General features: G+C 47.9%; 1 protein-coding gene across 4 annotated transcripts in view; it reads right to left on the minus strand.

Moving 5' to 3' along the window:
* CKAP5 (cytoskeleton associated protein 5) overlaps window positions 1-24,155 on the minus strand; it is a 123,521-nt gene that overhangs the window by 61,519 nt on the left and 37,847 nt on the right. For 3 of the 4 annotated variants that reach the window (XM_068260737.1, XM_068260734.1, XM_068260735.1), the window contains exons 2-14: window positions 10,544-10,634; window positions 8,628-8,821; window positions 7,796-8,002; window positions 7,541-7,712; window positions 7,332-7,458; window positions 5,676-5,779; window positions 4,703-4,816; window positions 4,519-4,623; window positions 2,415-2,504; window positions 2,160-2,324; window positions 1,065-1,193; window positions 782-967; window positions 576-680 (exon numbers count right to left, since the gene is read on the minus strand). In XM_068260737.1, coding sequence (XP_068116838.1) covers window positions 576-680; window positions 782-967; window positions 1,065-1,193; window positions 2,160-2,324; window positions 2,415-2,504; window positions 4,519-4,623; window positions 4,703-4,816; window positions 5,676-5,779; window positions 7,332-7,458; window positions 7,541-7,712; window positions 7,796-8,002; window positions 8,628-8,821; window positions 10,544-10,600 — 1,755 coding nt within the window. In that variant the 5' untranslated portion in view covers window positions 10,601-10,634. Of the gene's footprint in view, window positions 1-575; window positions 681-781; window positions 968-1,064; window positions 1,194-2,159; window positions 2,325-2,414; window positions 2,505-4,518; window positions 4,624-4,702; window positions 4,817-5,675; window positions 5,780-7,331; window positions 7,459-7,540; window positions 7,713-7,795; window positions 8,003-8,627; window positions 8,822-10,543; window positions 10,635-12,609; window positions 12,696-24,155 lie in introns of those variants that run through there. The other variant, XM_068260736.1, reaches the window with a different exon arrangement.

Consider the following 24,155-nt stretch of genomic DNA (forward strand, 5'->3'; position numbering starts at 1 on the left):
GCCAGTTGCAGCCAAAAGAAGTGCGCCCTCTACGTATCTCTCCGGCAGCCACTGGAGACATATGTAGAGGGCGCACTTCTCTTGGCAGCGACTGGCTGAAGTTACGGGACCTGGTACCGAAGAGGGAGAAGACTAAGGATAAAATAGGTTTAGAGCAATTTTTTTCCAGGTGATATCACCCAGCCACCCCACAACAGCGCAGACACAAGACCAGTATGGATGGTTTGCGATGGTTAAACCCAACATCACCCAAACTCATTTTCTTGCGTATAGATTATATTGCCGTTCCATTATCAAAAGTACATTCAGGTATTAGGAATACATTACCATCATTTATTTGTATACTAAATACACAGGAGGTAGCCCCAAGTATGGGAGTGGTCAGCAAGGCTGGGGAGGTCATTAAGGTCACTCCTAGTCAATTGAATGCAAAGACTTTTCCCAAAACAAGTGCAAAGGCTTTGTGACTATCATTTTGGGTTAGAGAAGTAAAGGAAAAAAATGTGGGTTATGGGTGGCATAAATACTAGGAAACCAGCCATACAGTTTAATCTACCATCTCTAGCAGCACTTACTGAGAGCTCCTGCTCAAACACTTCCTTGGCGTCCGGCCCCTTCTTGCCCTTTGCAGCTCCGCCAGTAGATGCGGGTGCTTTGGCTTTCTTGGCAGGTCCCCCAGGCTTTAAAAGAGAGAAAACAAAAAGTCACAAACCAGGAGTAAACCAACATTTCCGCAGGGGTGGTTAGAAACAGAGGTCTCCGCCCAGTGCCTTGAACACACCTTGGCAGCCGGAGGCTTCTTGGGAGCCATGCCAGGTTTGGCAGCATCTTTAACATCCCTATCAGGGGCAGCACTTGGAGGAGGCGCAGCCTTCCCTGGAGCAGCAGCAGGTTTGGTTTCCTTCTTCTCACCACTCCCACTTCCTTTCTTACCAGGTAGCTCCACTTTATCGGCACATTCTTTGATCTGCAAGACAGAGCTTTATTTGTACTGACAAACTATACACGGGCCAGGGGTATAAACATTGCAGGTACACTTAGGAAGAAAAACTCCAGTCACTCACCCTGTCCAGCTTTAGTTTGTCCACCTCTGCCAGAAAAGGGTTTACGGCCTTCTCACCGACAACTTTCTGCGCTGTACCCAGTGCTTCAAAGGCCGCGTCTCTGACTTCAGCAGCGGAGTCATTGATTTGCTGTAGAGACAGCCACACACATGAGTATCACGAACAGGAAGTGCATAACACAGATTGCACATTTCAATTCAAAGGCAGGATCTACTGCCACAAGCAACACTGGTATTCTGCAGTAAATCAAATATTTTTTTAAGCACTTCCAGACCTTGCTAATTGAAATCTACTCCCCGTTTGGGGCCATTATCCCTGCTAGGGCGTAGATTTCAATTACTGCGCCGCACGGACCCACCGCTGCAGCACACTCACCCTGTGGTCAGTATTACAGCAGAGCCCCATGAGCCGGTTAGGAGCAGATTTCATTGGCTCCTAACCCGGTGACCACTGCGGCCTGTTAATATGCTACCTTAAAGTGTACCTGAGATGAAAGCCATCTCAGGTACCATACTTACCTGGGGCTTCCTTAAATAGAACCGAAACTGAAAAGGATATGGATTTTTCCTTTTAAAATACCAGTTGCCTTACTCTCCTGCTGATCCTGTGTCTCTGATACTTGTAGCCACAGCCCCTCAACAAGCATGCAGATCAGGTGCTCTGACTGAAGTCAGACTGGATTAGCTGCATTCTTGTTTCAGGTGTGATTCAGCCACTACTGCAGCCAGAGATCAGCAGGACTGCCAGGCAACTAGTATTGTTTAAAAGGAAACACCCATATCCCTCTCAGTTAAGGTTCCCTTTAAAGAGAAACCATAAGTAAGGATTTAACTTCATCCCAGTCAGTAGCCGATACCCCCTTTCCCATCAGAAATCTGGAGAGTCTGTATGGCTGGTATTGTGGTGAAACCCCTCCCACAGTGTGATGTCAGGGGGTTCAACATCACACAGACCCCCTGATCTACTTGAGAAAAAGGTAAATATCTGTGGGAGGGGGATCAGCTACTGAGTGGAATGAAGTTCATCCTGAGTTAGTTACTCTATAAGTTTTTCTGATGAGAGATGGCCTTTGAGGTAATTATAGGTGGGATCTACCTTTAGGAGAGCGGCACAGAAAGGCTTCAGCATACTCTTGGGCAGCGTAGTCGGAGTGCACAGCCGAAAACTCCTGGCAAGGAACAGGGAAGTCTGCTGCTTTATGGACGGGTTCTTGTTGTCCATAACGGCCAGGACATCTTCACTGATGTTTTGCAGGGTAGTCTGAAAGACAGAAAAACACGACAGTATGGCATGTGTGCAAACCCAGCCTAAACCAATACGATTCTCGTGCAATGCTGCCGGGACACTCACTGTGAGGAAAATGGCGTCTATGGCCTCCTGGAGGGCTTGGACAACCTGAGGTTTCTTCTCTTTAAATTTCTCCAAAATAGTTGGCACAACCTGGTGGAAGAATTCTTGGTCATTAAGAGGTCACAGTTCAATGAGATTTAACTGCAGCTATAAAATCATGACCGAGGAACACAGCATATACTTTGGTATGTTGGTATATTGGTAATATAGAGTATGTCCACTCAAACTGAGACCATCGTACTACACTAGACACCTCTGGGAACTGGTCAATCAAGATCTGGGAGGGGGGGGCAGCTTTTCCATGGCTGCCACCTTGTATACCAATTAAAAGGAATGGCGTTCTCTCCATAAATACCATGTACAGATCTTTTCTGAGGTCGTACCTTCTGGGAGCACTTTCTGCTTTTGCTCACGTAAAGTATTAACAGAGAGTATAGTCTTGACATGTAGTGTATGCATTATAGTCTACGGCCAATTTTAGTAGGAAACCCACACAGACATGGGAACAACATTAAAAACGCCATGTATGCCACTGTGCTGCACAAAATATTTAGCCAACTTTTCTGGTGCTATAGACCCTGGCTGTCCAAAGGTGCTCTACCACAGAACATTCTCTTATTTAACCTACGATTGCCCTACTATCCTAGCCTAACGGAAACAAATAGACTCTCTACATGGTGATACGGGCTGCCGGGTAACATCAAAGACTTTGCCTGCTTGGTACAGTGGGCAACCCTCCTATAAGCGCCCTACAAAAAAAAAACACTTCTCACCCAGGGAAGAAAAATAAAAAGGGACCTTTTCATTACAGGTTCTCATGAGGTCAAGTTAAGCATTTTTTCCCTTTACCTGGGGCTTCTTCCAGCCTCTAGGTGTCTTCTGAGTCCCACACTGCAGCTCTGGAGGTCCCCCCCCCCCCCTTGTGAAGCTCACAGAACCATCGGCGGGTCCGCATTTCTGCACAAGCACACACATTGGGAGCTTACTGAGCCTGCACGGACTAACTGCATAGGTGCAGCATGCGCCCGATTACGGCGGGTGCACATGGCCACACATGCACAGAAGAGCCGACTTGTCAACGGGTAGCCAAGCTTCTCGGGTGGCCACCAGCTCTGTGGCGAGGGACTCAGAAAACATCTAGGGGCTGGAAGAAGCCCCAGGTAAATTTTTTTTTTTTTACTTCACCATTTCATCCCACAGGTATTTTTCACCTTATGGACGAGAGGAATTCTCACATTTCAGCGCTCCTCCCTATCATTCCCCAATAACTATCAGTACTTGTCACAACGGAATGATCTATACCAGTAATGGCTAACCTTGGCACTCCAGCTGTGGTGGAACTACAAGTCCCATGAGGCATTGCAATATATACTTTTTAATTCCCTAAATGTGTAGGTGTAATTTTACTATTTGGCTACAAGATGTCCCCGCTGAGCAAAATCATAGCTACAAAGTACACTACTTAGGAAACAATGTATTGCTACATTGTAAAAAGGGAAAGGAGACAGGCTTCCATTGGAAGCCTGCGATCAGAGTGCCAGCGGGAAGATTAATGAATGGGAACATTGTTCCCATTCATAAAATGTAATGATAGGTGGCGAAACCGGGGGGAGGAGGTTTAGGAATAAACTCTTCCTCCAGCCCCTTGCAGCTCACAAGTCCAACTCTCAGCAGCCAGCCCGGGGTCCCCACCGGTGCAGAGGGAGATCTCAAGGTAGTCTCTACTGCGCCTGTGCCGCTGACAATCAAGCCCTCATTGTACGAAGTGCACTGCCTGATGACTCCTTTAATGCACACATCATGCAGTAACAAACTTGGCTGCATTTTCCGCACGCTTGTTTCAGGTGTGCGACTGACTTATGCCAGATATATCAGCAGGGCAGCCAGGCAACTTGTAGTGTTTAAAAAAAATAAATATGACAGCCTTCATATTCCTCTCACTTCAGTTTCCATTCAAGTATGGTGAAAAGGTCAGAGGGCGAGGCACTCCTACCCCAGGATCATCATCTTCCCACCCTTACTTCTGGCAGTGTACCGCAGCCCTGAATACACTGAGCTCATGTGTTGAAGAGGTGACTTTCATAAACAGCTATGCAGTACTCACGTGTCCAGCATAGGAGCCAAACTTCTTCCTCAGGCCGGCAGCCAGCCCTGCCACACATTTGGCAGCCAGTGCTACTAGCAAGACATTGGTGTCTTTCCCAATGACCTGCGAGACAAATAGCCGTCACTCACACTTGCAAAATGACAAGCAATAAATGAGCAGTCCTTTCCAGACAGGGTCTTACCTTCTTCAGAGCCCTCACAAGGTCACCGAAATCACCAGCCTCGATTTTAGGGTTCTTCACAAGAATCTCGACAGCTTCCAGAGCTTCTTTTCGCTCCTGCCACTTTTTGGCCTCCTACATGTGAAAACATGGCAGCTTGTTACAAAGAGAAGAAAAGGGGGGGTGGAATGACCGCGACTATGCATCAGGAATGTTCTGTGTCCCATGTACAGGTATAGAAAAAGGTGGAATGCACACCAATACAGTGACCAGATGTCAGGTTAAAGAATTCTGACTTGCACGCAGTCTGGAAATGGCAAGTACGTACACCTCAGCTTTTTTTTTGAGGGGGGGGGGGGGGGGGCGGTTGAGATCTATACCTGCACATATACTTTCGGATAAGCCAAGTTTCTCACAGTCTAATCTCTACCCTTTAAATTGTAATTTTGCAGAAGGCTCCTCAAACCACCTCCGTAAAACAACTCCAAGCCTCTAACCCTAACCAAACTTCTGCATGGAATCTGTTACACTCATACTGCATCGCTACGAGTAGTCAATCTACCGCCACTTCCCATAAAACAAAAATGTCCTGTCTGAGCAAGCTCTCAATTTATTATCGATCGAAATGACGGTCAATGCTGCAAGTTGTGCTATGGATTCCAGGAAGGTCAGATCACAGTGATCGAATCTGCCAGGGAAAGTCAATGTGTGTTTGGCCAGCTTTCAGCAAGATCTCTGAAGATTGTGTGTGATGCTGAAACTTACAGTTTCTGCCAAGTCCAGAAGGCTATATGAGCTATATGAGCTTCAGTATGCCGGATTGTTCTCTTCTGCAGTATGCATTTGGCCAAACATTTACTAAGCAGAGCATGCAGAACAGCAAATGTGTCATGTCAGTCATGTTCCATACAGTGTGGTCTATGCAACATGATCACTGGCCTCAACATAGCCCTGTACACAGGTGCCTGGAAACTTGCAACAGCTCAGCACTCACAATTTTATCATAGAAATCCTTCGGCAACTTGGAGAGGATCTCAACAGCTTCCAGCAGCTCATAGGCGTCAACCTGGGGAACAGATTCCTCTTCTCCTTCCTCATCTGAAAAAAGGGACAGGTACGGTAAGCAAAGGAGGTCACAGGAGTATCATAAAAGAAAAAAAAAAAAGTGAGGGAAAAAGTTATTACTAAGAGTAGGATCACACTTGGCCAAAAAACACCCAACCCCGTTTAATTTGGGGGACAGCAGCACAACCAAGCGGATTAAGGGGCCTGCTGGGCTGCAGAGGGCTGGAAGAAGCCCTGAGTTGAAGACTTCTTTCCCTGACTTAAAGGAATCGTCAGGCAAAAAAAAATTAAAAGTCTCACTTACCTGGGGCTTCTACCAGCCCCATGCAGCCATCCTGTGCCCTCGTAGTCACTCACTGCTGCTCCAGTCCCCTGCCACCAGCTAGTTTCGTTTTTGCGGCGGGCTGCATTGCGTACAATTTTACGCATTCCCACTAGTGCAGGAACATTAACGCATACATTTTTAATCGTTAGTGATGCAACACGTACATTTTTACATGCTGCACCACTAACCCTGAGGTCGGCAAAAACAAAAACTAGCTGGCAGAGGGGGACTGGAGCAGCAGTGAGTGGCTACGAGGGCACAGGATGGCTGCATGGGGCTGGTAGAAGCCCCAGGTAAGTGAGACTTTTTTTGCCTGACGATTCCCTTAAGTCACTTTAAAGACACTTATAAACAGGTACTTACCTCAGGAGGGGGAAGCATCTGGATCCCAATGAGGCTTCCCCCGTCCTCTGTTCCAGCACTGTTCCTGCACTGTTCCCCCCCCCCCCCCCCCCCAAAATCACAGCCAACACGGATGTCGGCTGTGTCGCAGTGGCACCTGCGAAATGTACCCCTTCCCCGGCTCCAGCGCAGTAGCAGCTTTCTGGTCGGGCTCAGGCGGAAATAGCAGAGCTCAATCGGGTCTGCTCTACTGCGCAGACGATTCATACCTCCGCAGTGGAGTGTTCCCGATCAGGCTCTGCTATTGCCGCCTGAGCCCAATTGGAAAGCAGCTACTGCACTTAAGCCGGGGAAGGTAAATATTTACATGTCCACTTTGAGGGTTGCCAACGCTGCAATCAAGGGAAAGGGGAAGCTTCATTAGGATCCAGAGGATTCCCCCTCCCGTAGTAAGTGTTTTGTTTTTTACACTGTGTAGAAAATATAATTTGCAATGCACAAAGCTTTATGAATAGTAACTGTTTCATTTTCGCGTTATTCATTCTGGTTGCACTCGCAAAGCTATCCTTCTGTGCCAATGTCAAATACTGCCAGCAAGCATAGGATCCATCCAAACTCCTCCCACGTGAAGTAGTAAAGGAGGAGATACCAGCTAGTCTCCAGCTCTCTCTGAACTGATCCTGCCCACTTCCTCCATGCATTTCATCAGAAAGAGCAGCAGGAGGTAGTAAGACAGACATATGCTGAGATAGCAACTTCCACTCTCCTTGCAGCAAAATACTGTAAAGCCTAGATCTCTTGGTCATGTGACATTTTTCAAACAAGAACTTCTACAGAATGGTTGCATCAAACTTGAATTCGGCTAGCAAGTTATTGCAGAGACAAGAAAAATCTGAGCACCTGAACTTGCAGACATACCTCCTCCATCGCCACTTGCTTGCTGCTGTTCAAACTTGGCCTTGAGGTCTTGCTGAGAGCGCAGAAAACGGGTTTGCTTGGGGGCAGCCTGGGGCAGCTTCACCCACTCCTCTTCCAGCTCTTTCAGCTGTAGGAAAACAGAATGGCAGCCGTTTCAGATGGGCTGACGTCAAGCCATGGCACTTACCCATAATCCTCCACCCTCTGACCTGCACGGGGTTGATGTTCTGCAGCGGAGGCCTCAGGGCATCTCTGATCCATCGGTAGATCTCCACAGCCAGTAATTTGGCTTCATCTCGAACCGCCTTCTCTCGAGACTCAAACAACTTTGGCAACACTTTTATAATTGGCTTCAGGGTCATTATTTTGGAACCAAACTCACTGTAATAAAGAATACGAGATGCATGAGGCAAGGAGCATTGAAGAGGAGCAGAAATACGAAGCCCAAGAAGAGGCGTGCTCACCTCAGAGCCCTCCTCAGCGTCTCCACACAGGCCACCACAATCTTTGGATTCTTGTTGTCTAGACCTTTCAGCAGCTCCTCCTGTACGGGTTCTGCTTTCTCAATCTCTATATACATCAGGCAGATATCGGAGCCCAGCTCCTTGGCTCTAGCTTTTGGCTGATTGAACACTTTGTTCACTACGCCCGAGACGACCTCCCCTGTGGTCCTAAAGGGTAAGAAGTGAAGACCAGTTAGTGACTGATGGACCTTCACACCAACTGCATTTGACCAGCTGCTGAGCCCGATCGAATTCCCTCCACTCACCGACACAATGTGCCTGTGCAGTAGAGCGGATATGATCAGGCTCGGCTATTCCTGCCTGAGCCCAAAAGGAACACTGCTACTGAGCCCGCGTGAGGCTCACACGGGATTGTTATGATCCTGGAGGCCCGGCAGATGACGTTGGGGGAAGCCTCATTAGGATCAAGAGACTCCCCCTTCCAAGGGTAAGTAACCCAACAGGACTATTTTTCCTTACAGATTTTCTTCAAAATTTGACTGGATTCCACTAAATGCGCACTCTGCAGTCAAGTACAGGGGATACCCTTCCGTAAAAACCCCCTAAGAAGCCGGGCATCGCGCTAACTCGGGACTTTATGCAACGTAAAGCCAGGACTCAACTTTCCTAAAACAGACCTAGGCCAAGGGAGTAAACAGAATTTTAACAGGAAGCTGCCAAACTGTCAATGGGATAATACACAAGCAGCATCGGTAGCAAAAATACTCCTCAGCAGAGCTTGAACATCCGAGTTTATTATAGCCACCAGAAAGATGATAAATGTTCCACTTACTTGCCAGCAACGTGAGCATTTTCTATGAACACCAGAGCAGCTTCCAAGCCTTTTAATTGGGCGACGGCATTGGAGTCTGTGACAAACTTCTTGATCAGTCCCAGGTATTTGGACCATTCCGGGCTCTTCTCATCCACAATCTTCTGGAATAATTTTATAGCCTCCTCGTAACCATTTAACCTGGCTTTCCATAACTATTAGGGAGAAGACAAAACAACAAGCTTAGGATTACTAAAAGATCAAATATAAGGCTTTCTCGAATATTCACAAAAATACACAGCTTCATATCTGCAACTGTGCAAATTAAAGGAAACCGGAGCACATATTCGGCTTCAAAGAGAGACATTTACCTAAACAGAGGGAAGCCTCAGGATTCTATTGAGGCTTCTCTCTGATGTCTCCACTTAGTCAGCGTGGCCCCCTCCACAGAGGCTGCGCTCCTCTGCTACAAGCATACATATGGATTGGCCGCCGGGAGACTTGGGAGCAAGATACAGCCGGTATGGCTTATCCTGCTGCTGCACAAGTTCCCGGCGACGTTAAATACTATTCCCTCTCCAGGTCCACGTGGATGGTGGGGAATGATGCAATTTCGACTTCCAGCTATTGGAGGCAGAATTACAGTGTTTTAAAAGTAACTTCAGCTCAGTCTTCTGAAGGTGCCAAAGTTCCTCACTGAGCACCGCTATAGTTGTAATTCCTATTACGGTCTACGGTGGCGCCCTAATCTCCTGCACTGTAATTACAGCGCTTGAGTAAGCATATATGCAGTAGCACAGAGCAGCTTGTACACTGGCCACACTGATGGGAGAGGCGGCGAGCATGGCCCTGAAATGATTGGGGCCAATCTTCCGGAGGGCTACGCTCAGCAAGAGGGGACATCAGAGCACTGAGGAAAGCCTAAATAAGATCCTGAGGCTTTCCCCTCTTTAGGTAAAATTATTTTGTATCCGAGCTTTGGATCAAGTACACTTTAAAAATGGTACCTGTTGTGACATGACAAACGTGAACATATAGTACCAATCTTACTTGAAACTTGCCACTGTGCACTATTTTTCCCCCATTAATGCAATGCTTAACCTGTACACTTCAGGGGGAGTTCTGAAAACTACTTAAAAGCCATAAAAACGCTGTGTGGTTGAAAGCAATAATCTTGCGGGCCACTGCACATGTGCATTCCTGGTTGCTCACCCCCACCTTGATCACACTCCTGTGGCTGGGATCATTCTACGCAAGCGCAGCGACACACATGACTGCACATGCACACAACACTACCTTTCATGTGCAATCAGGAGTGCGCATGGCCAGGACAGCACAGTAGTTTGCCAGGGATAACAGCAGCGCACAGGGCCAGGAGAACAGCAAGGGAGCCAACAGACCAGGGGGGCTGGAGGAATCCCAAGGCAAGTATAAATCCATTTGCTTTAATGCCTCAAATGCACTTTTACAAGAACTTTCTGGAGCGATTTTAAGGAATGCGATTTCACACTCCAAATGAAATCGTGCCAAAAATACTGCTGGGCTTGCCATTTGCCACAACTGTGCCTGTTGATCACCTGCCCATTAGCCTAGCAAAATCACTGCTGAATTAGCTGTAGTGGGCCCCAGGCCTGTCTGTATGGGAAGTGAACTATACATACTCAGGTACGAGGGTAGATTTTTACTCTTTAACGTCACAATAAGACTATAGGATTCCAGGAGAGACCTACATAGGATTTCTTATGTGACGATTACTCCGTGCTTCAGAATAAATCCTCCATCTGTCGCAGAGGATAGGAGCAGCGAGCCTTCTCTGACACAACGTGCATGTGACTGTCAGACAAGACAGCTGCATGAAGGAGCAATTTGAGGAAATCACCATGTGCATACAGGAGCGCAGTGCACTGTGCAGACTAACTTCTAGCAGCAGCACTTACCTTGTGCTCACATTTCTGGTCAATAGGAAGTTTTATCCATTCGCTGTCGTCCCCCATGGTGATCTCCCACTGTTTTCAGCGCTTACGTGGTCTGCAGAAAATAAGCAGCAAGTTAGTGTTCACAGATTCAATGTTTTTATGAAACCTAAGATTTACTCTTCAAAACATCCAATAATACAAGGTGACCTTAAAGTGAGCATGAAAACGAGTCGCCTGTGCAGTAGAGCGGACCAGATTGGGCTTGGCCATTTCCACTGTATCCCACTGGAAGACAGCTTCTGTATCTGCGCAGGAACGCAGAAGGTATATAATTACGTTGCCACTGTCAGGTGGCTGACAGTGCTGGATCCCGGAGGGTCAGGACAGGGAAAGCCTCATTAGGATCCAGAGGCCAAGTACCCCCAGGTACTTGGCCTCTGCCAAGCTTCCATCTAGTATGAGGGTTTGCCCAATCACCTGCCAAGCTTCCATCTAGTATGAGGGTTTGCCCAATCACCTGCCAAGCTTCCATCTAGTATGAGGGTTTGCCCAATCACCTGCCAAGCTTCCATCTAGTATGAGGGTTTGCCCAATCACCTGCCAAGCTTCCATGTAGTATGAGGGTTTGCCCAATCACCTGCCAAGCTTCCATCTAGTATGAGGGTTTGCCCAATCACCTGCCAAGCTTCCATCTAGTATGAGGGTTTGCCCAATCACCTGCCAAGCTTCCATCTAGTATGAGGGTTTGCCCAATCACCTGCCAAGCTTCCATCTAGTATGAGGGTTTGCCCAATCACCTGCCAAGCTTCCATCTAGTATGAGGGTTTGCCCAATCACCTGCCAAGCTTCCATCTAGTATGAGGGTTTGCCCAATCACCTGCCAAGCTTCCATCTAGTATGAGGGTTTGCCCAATCACCTGCCAAGCTTCCATCTAGTATGAGGGTTTGCCCAATCACCTGCCAAGCTTTTCCATCTAGTATGAGGGTTTGCCCAATCACCTGCCAAGCTTCCATCTAGTATGAGGGTTTGCCCAATCACCTGCCAAGCTTCCATCTAGTATGAGGGTTTGCCCAATCACCTGCCAAGCTTCCATCTAGTATGAGGGTTTGCCCAATCACCTGCCAAGCTTCCATCTAGTATGAGGGTTTGCCCAATCACCTGCCAAGCTTCCATCTAGTATGAGGGTTTGCCCAATCACCTGCCAAGCTTCCATGTAGTATGAGGGTTTGCCCAATCACCTGCCAAGCTTCCATCTAGTATGAGGGTTTGCCCAATCACCTGCCAAGCTTCCATCTAGTATGAGGGTTTGCCCAATCACCTGCCAAGCTTTTCCATCTAGTATGAGGGTTTGCCCAATCACCTGCCAAGCTTTTCCATCTAGTATGAGGGTTTGCCCAATCACCTGCCAAGCTTTTCCATCTAGTATGAGGGTTTGCCCAATCACCTGCCAAGCTTCCATCTAGTATGAGGGTTTGCCCAATCACCTGCCAAGCTTCCATCTAGTATGAGGGTTTGCCCAATCACCTGCCAAGCTTCCATCTAGTATGAGGGTTTGCCCAATCACCTGCCAAGCTTCCATGTAGTATGAGGGTTTACCTACACAAGGTGCTCAGTATTCAATATCTATTGACCCTCATACTACATGGAGGTGGTAAAACTGATCAGTGATTGACCAATCAAAATTGAAGGCGTGTACCAGGCTTTATACAAGTGCCTTTGATTCTCTAAACTCTGAGACACATACAATTTGCATGCAACTCAGAATGATCTCATTGGCCATCTCCAGTAGCGACCCTGAAGTATGGAGAGCCTCCTGGAGGGCACTTCTAGTCAGTGCCTTCTGTCTGATATGCATTGGTTTAGCGCAGTACCTTGTCCAGCTCTGAAAACCCAGCATGATCACCTGACAGGATGTAGTGGCTGGCTCCACCCCTTACCCACCTTTTCCTGGCCAGCTTATCAGTTCTGCTGGGGAAACCACACTAACGCAGATCAGGCAGTAGCAGAAGTCGGTACTGTTATAATTTAAGTAGGCCTCAGTTATTTGGAGTGAGTTTTAGGGAAAAGGCTTGTCCGCAGAGTATACCTTTAAGAAGAGGTTCTCGTAGAAGAGATGATGCAAGCAGTTACCAGGAATATGCCCTAAACATGTCCCTGAAGGGAGGCCACAGGCCTAAACTGCCCCAGACGGTTAGGAGACCTAAAGGTAAACATAGGCCATATTTACCAATACATTCTTTGTATGTAGGGGAAATGCACTCAGAATATTAATTAATTAAGTAGGTGTGTGTCATGACATCACAAGGGGTCTGAGCCTGTTGTAGGTTTGGAAGGATGGCTCGAATGTCACATTTAACTCTTCGGTGACCGGTATTAAAGGGGAACTTCAGCCTAAACAAACATACTGTCATCAAGTTACATTAGTTATGTTAATTAGGATACCTATTACCCACCCTGTTTTAAAATAACAGGCAAATGTTTGTGATTCATGGGGGCTGCCATCTTTGTCATGGGGGCAGCCATCTTTTTGGTTGAAAGGAGGTGACAAGGAGTAGGAGACACAGTTCTCCTGTCCTGTGTCCTGATCACCCCTCCCAGCTGCATGTGCTAGGTTTCAAATGTCAAATTCAAAATGAAAAAAAAAAAAAAAAAAAAAATTGCACCAAAAACAGAACGAGAACAACGAAATCAGAAATCCCATCATGCTTTGCACAGCATCAGGGGAAAAAAGCCCGGGCAGTTTTCTTCTGTGAAACTAAAAATGAGACTTTGGTAAGAGAAACAAAGTTCTGATGCTTTGAAACTGTTAAAGAAACACCAGGCCTTTTCAGTGCTGCTGAGTCGATTTTTAGTCCGGAGGTTCACTTTAAGGGCCCGTTTCCACTATCGCGAATCCGCATGCGGGCAACGCATGCGAATTCGCACAGTCAGTACAAGTGGATGGGACTGTTTCCACTTGTGCGTTTCCCCGCACGTTTTTCTGTGCAGAAAAAATCTGCAGGGTAGGGGCCTCAGAATTCGCCTGCGTGTGGAATGCAGGCGAATCGCACGCAATGTATTTAATAGGGAAATCGCATGTGTTTTCCCCATGCGTTTTTTTTGCCGCGATTTCGCATAGGTACCCATGTTAATTCACACAGGCAGTGACATGGTTAAAATCGCATACAGCCTTACCTATGCGAAATCGCGGCAAAAAACGCATGCGGAATCGCACCCGCATGCGATTTGCCTGCGGCGATTTCGTAACGCTATAGTGGAAACGGGCCCTTAAAGAGGGTCACAAGCTGAGGAGAGACCTTTTGCTTCTCTCTCCTGGCTTTCTCCAACCCTTGACTTCTATCCAATGATGTGCCATATTCTAGAACGTATGCTGTATATATTAGAGAGGCCTCAGGGCTTGGTAGTTAGATGTAACGTAGTATAGAAAGAAGATTACCTTCCTAATGAATGGTAATCAGGTTATCAAGAAGCTGTAACACAACGGACTTACTACAGAAGAATCTGCTTTGCTAAGATGTAACGAGCTGTATCTGTATATCGGTTTACTGAACAAACACTTTGGAACTTGGAAGCCGCCTAAAGAAGTTCTATCTCCTATGCTGTTTGCTGTGATGAGTCGTGTTTGCAGCTCTTACTAATGAGTTGCTGGTGCCGGAATAAAAAAGGTGTTACCGATAGAAACATATAGTTTTACAGGTACACCGCTACACCACAGCAGCGCTACTGACTGACCACTGCCCTACACCATGGCTGCCTAACTGCAACCTTTCATGGCCTAATCCACACAGAAGTTTTGGTAAACTTCACGGTACCCCATTCCCTTCCATCTGGCGCTCTACGATCCCTTCTCCTGAACATACATATCACATAAAACGACAGAGCAAGTTTCAGCACGGAACAGGTCAGCAGCAAAGAAAAAAAACTTCCAACCACAAGTACACCAAATACGCGCCAAGGAAGAAAGTTTCCATGGAAACAAGTCACATTTTTCCCGTATGTGAAAGTAGAGACATCACTTAGTTGATCCAGGAGTCAGGTTCTACAATTCTGGAAACTGCACACATCAGAAATTGAACAATACATTTTAAAGCGGACCTCAATTCAGAACGTCCTCTCTGCTCTAAAGGTAAGTAACAGCGTAATAACCTTCAAAGAAAAAAAACATTTGGTACAGCTGATACAAATCCTGCAAAATATCTGCAGTATGTACTTCCTGCTTTCATTGAAGCAGACATAGGGTTAAAGTAAACTTGAGAAATGAAACGTACACATACCTGGGGCTTCCTCCAGCCTGATGTGTCCCTCACAGCTCCTGGTACCTGCGAGAGTCAGTGCTTACTACGCATGCGCGGCTTGGCCACGTGCCCAGTAACATACTATACAGGCGCAGAAAGCGCGCGCAGCCACACTGCGCCATCTCCAGAAGTTACCGGAATGATTGTGGAGGATCCAGATGATGGTGGTGAGAGAGCGATCAGGTGAAAGTGAGCAGGAGCAAGGCATGTATGTATTTAGTTAAAGTGAACCTCTGGACTAAAAGTCTACTCAGCAGAACTGAAAAGGCTTGGTGTTTCTTTAACAGTTTCACAGCATCAGAACTTTCTTACCAAAGCATTTTTAGCTGCATTTTTAGCTAAGCTCCACCCATCAAAAAAAAAGCCTGGGCTTTTTCCCTGATGCTGTGCGGAGCATGATGGGATTTCCTATGTCATTCACGTTGCCTAGCAACTGGGAGAGGTGCTCAGGACACAGGACAGTTGGAACTGTGTTTCATGCTCCCTGTCACCTCCTTTCAACCAAAAAGATGGCTGCCCTCATGAAATCAAACATTTGCCTGTTCTTTTAAAAACAAGGTGGGTGAGAGATTATATTACCTATCTATTTTTTTAATTAACATAACTAATGTAACTTAATGACAGTATGTTTGTTTAGGCCGGAGCTCCTCTTTATTCTCAGGTATACTTTAACATTCGATGTTCACAAATTAGCTGCTCTGCAGAGGCGGATAAGAAATCAAATTACAGTTGTGATTAGTCAGATAAGGGGGGGGGGGGGGGGGAATTAGGCAAGGTAAACTGAATACCTACAGGGTGCATTTCTCTTCCTTCTGTCCTATGCAAGAAGTTCAGGCCCACTTAAAAACCAGTTCACAGGAGGTAAAAACAAATTTCCTTGCACAAACAAAAAATACATATATACATGGTTTTGAGTCACAAACTCTGCATGTCGGTGTACATGCTGGCTTCATGACAGATGCAGGACAAGTTACTGTACATTCCTATAGGTGTGCGGGGCTGACAGAGTACTCAGGAAATCTTGCTGACAAACCGTTCTGGAAGCCAGGCTGAGTAACCAGCTATTAGCATCAGTCATAAGCTGTATACACAATGAATGAATACCAGACCGCCCGCAACCCCAGGAGAGCGACACACAAATACACATGCCTACCAATTATCTGCATTGTATTATTGCTGCCGTCAGAGGTTATTACTAAATACCAAGCATGGCAAAAAACATACACCTTGCCAATTTACCTTATAAACCTTTTTTTACTGCAGAAATGGGAGTTGCATGACTATTCTAGTCGTTTCTTTCAAGTGCTGGACTGTCACTGGATTTTGTACAAAATTATCTGACTCAGACGCCTCAGTTTATGAAATCACAGAAACTCCAGTTACCCAAAATGGTTTTGATTCCGACCCCACAGCCCTGTTTTGCACGTCTGGGTTTTTATTTTATCGCTTCTGCTAACGATCTGATCAGCAGACAGTCTTTGTGGCGGGAAATTCAAACGCCCTCTGATGTCATCGGTTGCTTACAGAGGAAAATTGCTTGTTGTATAAACGCAGCTCGAGTGTGTGTACAGAGCTTAAGCCACTCCCTCTCCCCTTGGCTCAGACAAGCTTACTGGAGAGGTCACTGCATTTCTGATGCTAAAAATAGACTGCCAGTATGCTTTCTAGGAACATTCATGAGCATTTGCATTCAAAACAAGGATGGGAGAATGCAATCAATGTCAGATTTCTACATGCAATTCAGAAGTTTACGTCGGAAGGTGACCCATTGCGCAGATTCAAAGTGGATCAAATGCTGCAGCTAAATGCATTAGTCTGGTACATATCCACACGGAATAAAATTTGCGTGAAGTTTGCATCAACTTAGAATCATTAGCATCTTATTTACCATATACAGTACCGAAAACACACCATATGGATGGATATTCCCAATTGCAGCACCCAGTGTATCATTTGGGCACCGATAGGAGTTAAAGTGGAGCTGAGAAACTTTTACTCACTGCATAATGGTGTTCCTTTCATATATAGTTTATAGGGCATTCCTCAAGCCAAATACTTTTTTTTGGTTTTGTTTTAATACTCCAATTCCCTATAAACTAAACAAGCCTCACCCACAGCTTTTTATAGTGCCTTGGCACTGTAGCAAGGGGGAAAGGGGGAGGAGAGGGGACTGAATTTGTCACATTACACATAAGTAAGCTGATAGCATCTGCAGCCCTCAGCCTGTGACAAACAGAACATGGCTGCCCTCATTGTATCTTATGAATACATAAACTATTGAAGCGGTTTGCAGCTAGAATTGCTGTGTAAACTATGTAAACTTTAGTTAAGATATATAGACAGAATTTACTTGTTATAGTTAGTTTTTCATCTCGGATCACTTTAATGTGCAGAAAAGGGCAGGTTAAGCATACAGTAGGAGATCGCTAGTGTTAGGCACACAGTAGGGGGGAGGTTAGTAATAGGCAAACAGTAGGGGGTGGGTGACGTCAGTGTTAGGCGTTGGGGGGGGGGGGGGGGGTGAAGGCTAGTGCTGGCATCGGTAGGGGTGTGGTTAGTGTTAGGTAGTGGGGGGGTTAGAGTTAAAACATACCAAGGGGAGAAGTTAGTGTTGGGCATAGTGTGTAAGTGTAAATTGGCCCTAATACCCAAGCCCCCCCCCCCCCCCCCCCCCCACACACACACACACAGTTGGTGTGCGCTAGTACATGTTTTTTCCATAGCCGTGCATTGTGAAAAAGATTTCAGTTAGAACGGGTTCAGTGTGAAAGGTGCCATAGGAAAACATGGGCATTACTTTGAAAATCAATTTTCTTTCAGTTATAACAGAGCAACTGATTAAGTGTAAACAGGGGCTAAGGGCCGGTTTCCACCACAAAGTGATGCGAATGCGGCTACCTAGCCACATCGCATCACTTCCACCGCATCACTTCTGCATCTCCCGTTGCGAAAGTCAATAGAGGAGATGGGACGTGGCTGCTGCAGATTTTCGGATCGCTCCACACAACATGCACAGTGGTAACTCTTCCATTGCCGTGCATGTGTTTAAGGACACCTGCGGTGCTATGTAGGCTATCAGGTCACCTCGGTTGTCCTTTACCTATAAAAACTTTGTACAGCAGCCATGTCATACAATCTTGTTCATTCAGCTGCCAAAAAAAAAAAAAAAAAAAAAAAAAAAAAATTAAAGAAATGTAGGTCAAACAGGGGCAGGGAAGAAGCGGTCCATAGGCTATATAGTGTTGCACTGCAGAAAACAGTACATTGCTGCAGTTTGATCCATTTTCAATAGATTCCCTGGTGCCGTTCCCCCTAATGTGAATGTGCCCCCAGCCCATGCATCCGCTGTCTCCCGCCACAGTCCCCACTCAACTTCTGCATTGCTGCTGGGCTTCCATAAAGCATGCAGCACGTGTGTGACCGTGACACCACACACACCTCTAGCCGACCGCAGTGGCAGCCCCAGGTCCGCCAAATGCAGAGCAGTTGTTTTGCAGGAGATCACATGCACAAATGCGTGCATCCCTGCTTGAATGATGGAGCTCTACTCCGCCATCAGCCTTCCAGCGGTGATCTAAACGAAACCCATGTCTAGTCTGTACAGGTGTGTGTGTGTGTGTGTGTGTGTGTGTGTGTGTGTGTGTGTGTGTGTGTGTGTGTGTGTGTGTGTGTGTGTGTGTGTGTGTGTGTGTGTGTGTGTGTGTGTGATCAGACCCCACCAACAGAAAGCTTGGCTGGTGGGGAGAAAGGGGGGGTGGAAATCAGGGAGCCCTTAAAGCTGCAGTGGCCCATTTAGTGAAAAAAGGCCTGGTCAAAGGGGGGGGGGGGGGGGGGTGTTAACACTGTGGTCCTCAAGTGGTTGAATGCATGGGGACATTCACATTAGGAGGCAGCAGCACAAGACCTTTGGCAATTTCATACGGAAATCTCTCTGGAATGGGTCTACGGTCTCGATCTGCCCATACATCGGATGTATGGACACCTTAAAAAAAAAAAAAAAAAAAAAAATTCCCAGCTCTTAGCATTGTTTGCTCACCCAGATAAAAATTAAAGTTGCTTCTATTTACTATTCAGGAGAGCCAGGGTGGCATCCTGTGTAACTGCATACAACACTGCTAAAGAAAAAAAAAAAAAAAAAAAAAAACACCACATAAGTGTGACGAAGGTGTTCATACATTCTATTTGTGGCATCGATAGAGATTCAATCACTGGGATCAAATCTGCCAGAGATAGATATCCGCCCAATGGGATGTTTAAAAACATCTTGCTCAAAAGTTAAAGGGAGGGGGGACACCAAGAGCCCAATAGTGTGATATTGTATAGAAGATAAATAATGAGTAATATAACAATTTAATACTCACAAACCAGGGTTACCATTAGGCAACCACTGTGAAGGCAGGTGGGGAGATTAACCTGACCCCACTCAGGATTAAAAGTCGCTCTCTGTAGATGGGAAGAAGATGGGTACAACCCTCCACCAAGGGTGGACTTAGCAATATGTAGAAGCTTTCCAGAGGCGCCAATAGAATAAAAGTCACTTAAACGAGCTTAAAACCGATGGGGCAGTGGTGGGCCTATCCCATCCATGCAGACAAAGCAAACAAAGGAAGGACTGTGGCAACAACAGTCAAACAATTTTATTTATACTCCACAGTAAAAATAGGCAACGCGTTGCACGGGCTCAATCCCGCTTCATCAGGCCAATCAAAAAGGAGCATACAGCTTAACAGCATCAAAACCACACTGAGCGCCTCTGGTTTTGATGCTGTTAAGCTGTATGCTCCTTTTTGATTGGCCTGATGAAGCGGGATTGAGCCCGTGCAACGCGTTGCCTATTTTTACTGTGGAGTATAAATAAAATTGTTTGACTGTTGTTGCCACAGTCCTTCCTTTGTTTTCTTTGTCTGCATGGATGGGATAGGCCCACCACTGCCCCATTGGTTTTAAGCTCGTTTAAGTGACTTTTATTCTATTGGCGCCTCTGGAAAGCTTCTACATCTTGCTCAAAAGGTGGAGATTAGGTGCACAGCAGTAGCTGTGGCACTATTTGCGGACATCAACTGACCCCAAGCTGGTGCGCCCCAACCCCAAAATCTATTTAAAATCTGTGCAGTACACTGGCAGCAATAAATTCCATTCTGATCAGATATGGGTCTGATAGTCGAATCTAGTGGCCATCTGCCAGTGTATGGGCACCAGGGCTGCAATGTGTGTCCACTTTCCCCACAGATCACGTTAGTTCAGACATGCTTTTTTTAAGCCACCTGGGTGGGTAAGCACACACTATATATAGTTACATAGTTATTTTGGTTGAAAAAAGACATACGTCCATCGAGTTCAACCAGTATAAAGTACAACACCAGCCTGCTCCCTCACATATCCCTGTTGATCCAGAGGAAGGCGAAAACACCCTTACAAGGCATGGTCCAATTAGCCCCTAAAGGGAAAAATTCCTTCCCGACTCCAGATGGCAATCAGATAAAATCCCTGGATCAACATCATTAGGCATTACCTAGTAATTGTAGCCATGGATGTCTTTCAACCCAAGGAAAGCATCTAAGCCCCCTTTAAATGCAGGTATAGAGTTTGCCATAACGACTTCCTGTGGCAATGCATTCCACATCTTAATCACTCTTACTGTAAAGAACCCTTTCCTAAATGGTTAAAACGTTTTTCCTCCATGCGCAGATCATGTCCTCTAGTCCTTTGAGAAGGCCTAGGGACAAAAAGCTCATCCGCCAAGGTATTATATTGCCCTCTGATGTATTTATACATGTTAATTAGATCCCCTCTAAGGCGTCTTTTCTCTAGACTAAATAAACCCAGTTTATCTAACCTTTCTCGATAAGTGAGACCTTCCATCCCACGCATCAATTTTGTTGCTCGTCTCTGCACCTGCTCTAAAACTGCAATATCTTTTTTGTAATGTGGTGCCCAGAACTGAATTCCATATTCCAGATGTGGCCTTACTAGAGAGTTAAACAGGGCAATATTATGCTAGCATCTCGAGTTTTTATTTCCCTTTTAATGCATCCCAAAATTTTGTTAGCTTTAGCTGCAGCTGCTTGGCATTGTGTACGATTATTTAACTTGTTGTCAATAAGTACTCCTAAGTCCTTCTCCAAGTTTGATGTCCCCAACTGTATCCCATTTATTTTGTATGGTGCTAGACCATTAGTACGTCCAAAATGCATGACCTTACATTTGTCAACATTGAATTTCATCTGCCATGTATGTGCCCATATAGCCATCCTATCCAGATCCTGTTGCAATATGACACTATCTTCCTGAGAGTTGATGATTCTGCACAATTTTGTATCATCTGCAAAAATAGCAACATTGCTCACTACTGCATCTACTAGGTCATTAATAAATAAATTGAAGAGCACTGGACCAGAACAGACCCTGTGGGACCCCACTGCTAACAGTCTCCCATTTTGAGTACGATCCATTGACCACAACTCTTTGTTTTCTGTCCATTAGCCAGTTCCCTATCCATGAACACAGACTCTTCCCCAGTCCTTGCATCCTCAACTTTTGCACCAGACTTTTGTGGGGAACAGTGTCGAAGGCCTTTGCAAAGTCCAAGTATATGGCTAGCTATATATAGTCCAGATGATTTGCTGAGTCAGTATTGTGCCAAGTACTGTTAAAATTAACAGCCAGAGAATACACAACAAAAGTCACAGGCAACATTAGCTGCTTCTTTGTCATCTGTAAATACTGGACATCCTGCCACAAACAGGAAATGACAAATAAAAGGACCATAGTGACATGCTGAAACATACACAAACAATAAACGCATCTACACATTCCCAGCTTTATATGGATCATCTCAGCCAGACAACAGCTATACAAGGGAAGAGCATTTTCCTATAAATATGTAACAGTTTGTGGTTCTGCATTCAGCATAACATTTCCTACGCAGGCTGATAAATTATAGACAAGAGAATAGAGGAGGCTTTTTAGCTTCAGAAGCAGTGGTTATTGCATATTGAGTAGTAAGTCCTGTGTATCTCCTGGGATAATATAAATGGAACTTACTGTATAGGTATAAATGATGTGAACAGTCTGTATGCCCTGTGGCTACATAAAAACAAAATCGGTATATGGGCAGCATGTTTTATGAGCGGGACTACAGGTATATGGTGATGTGGTTTGGCAGCAAGTCATGAAGTTAATCTACTGGTAACTATATGTAAATGGGATGGTAATGAGCAGTACTGCTTCTGCGTTTATACACATAGGACAGAGTGCATGTGATCTGGATGGGCAGTATGCCATGCACGGGTATAAATAGAACCATAGAATACCATTGGGAAAGGCGAGGAAAAGGGAAGAAAAAAAAAAAAAAAAAAAAAGAGAACTACAGGTATAGGTGAAGAGCAGAAAGTAAATCTGGCAGATCCCCGCCTGTCAGGCTTTAGACACACTAAGCCCTTGCACACTCAGAAAGGGATGAGGCTCACACTGCAGGGCAGGCAGCCGTGGCAGAGGCATGGCAGGGGGGCCAGGCATCCGTGGCAGAGGCATGGCGGGGGGGGCCAGGCATCCGTGGCAGAGGCATTGCAGGGGGGGGGGCAGGCATCCGTGGCAGAGGCATGGCGGGGGGGGGGCCAGGCATCCGTGGCAGAGGCATTGCAGGGGGGGGGCCAGGCATCCGTGGCAGAGGCATTGCAGGGGGGGGGCAGGCATCCGTGGCAGAGGCATTGCAGGGGGGGGGGGCAGGCATCCGTGGCAGAGGCATTGCAGGTGGGGGGGCAGGCATCCGTGGCAGAGGCATTGCAGGGGGGGCCAGGCATCCGTGGCAGAGGCATTGCAGGGGGGGCCAGGCATCCGTGGCAGAGGCATTGCAGGGGGGGCCAGGCATCCGTGGCAGAGGCATTGCAGGGGGGGGCCAGGCATCCGTGGCAGAGGCATTGCAGGGGGGGCCAGGCATCCGTGGCAGAGGCATTGCAGGGGGGGCCAGGCATCCGTGGCAGAGGCATTGCAGGGGGGGCCAGGCATCCGTGGCAGAGGCATTGCAGGGGGGGGGCCAGGCATCCGTGGCAGAGGCATTGCAGGGGGGGGCCAGGCATCCGTGGCAGAGGCATTGCAGGGGGGGCCAGGCATCCGTGGCAGAGGCATTGCAGGGGGGGGCCAGGCATCCGTGGCAGAGGCATTGCAGGGGGGGGCCAGGCATCCGTGGCAGAGGCATTGCAGGGGGGGGCCAGGCATCCGTGGCAGAGGCATTGCAGGGGGGGGGCCAGGCATCCGTGGCAGAGGCATTGCAGGGGGGGGGCAGGCATCCGTGGCAGAGGCATTGCAGGGGGGGGCCAGGCATCCGTGGCAGAGGCATGGCGGGGGGGGGGGGCAGGCATCCGTGGCAGAGGCATGGCGGGGGGGGGGGGGCCAGGCATCCGTGGCAGAGGCATTGCGGGGGGGGCCAGCATCCGTGGCAGAGGCATTGCAGGGGGGGGCCAGGCATCCGTGGCAGAGGCATTGCAGGGGGGGGGCCAGGCATCCGTGGCAGAGGCATTGCAGGGGGGGGGCCCAGGCATCCGTGGCAGAGGCATTGCAGGGGGGGGGCCAGGCATCCGTGGCAGAGGCATTGCAGGGGGGGGGGGGGGGGCAGGCATCCGTGGCAGAGGCACTGCAGGGGGGGGCCAGGCATCGTGGCAGAGGCACTGCAGGGGGGGGCCAGGCATCCGTGGCAGAGGCACTGCAGGGGGGGGCCAGGCATCCGTGGCAGAGGCACTGCAGGGGGGGGCCAGGCATCCGTGGCAGAGGCACTGCAGGGGGGGGGGCCAGGCATCCGTGGCAGAGGCACTGCAGGGGGGGGCCAGGGTCCGTGGCAGAGGCATTGCAGGGGGGGCCAGGCATCCGTGGCAGAGGCATTGCAGGGGGGGGCCAGGCATCCGTGGCAGAGGCATTGCAGGGGGGGGCCAGGCATCCGTGGCAGAGGCATTGCAGGGGGGGGCCAGGCATCCGTGGCAGAGGCATTGCAGGGGGGGGGGCAGGCATCCGTGGCAGAGGCATGGCGGGGGGCAGGCATCCGTGGCAGAGGCATTGCGGGGGGGCCAGGCATCCGTGGCAGAGGCATTGCAGGGGGGGGCCAGCATCCGTGGCAGAGGCATTGCAGGGGGGGGGCCAGGCATCCGTGGCAGAGGCATTACGGGGGGGGGGCCAGGATCCGTGGCAGAGGCACTGCGGAGGGGGGGGGGCCAGGCATCCGTGGCAGAGGCACTGCAGGGGGGGGGCCAGGCATCCGTGGCAGAGGCACTGCAGGGGGGGGCAGGCATCCGTGGCAGAGGGCACTGCAGGGGGGGGGCCAGGCATCCGTGGCAGAGGCACTGCA

Source organism: Hyperolius riggenbachi, chromosome 11, assembly GCF_040937935.1.
Source record: "Hyperolius riggenbachi isolate aHypRig1 chromosome 11, aHypRig1.pri, whole genome shotgun sequence".
Taxonomy (NCBI): domain Eukaryota; kingdom Metazoa; phylum Chordata; class Amphibia; order Anura; family Hyperoliidae; genus Hyperolius; species Hyperolius riggenbachi.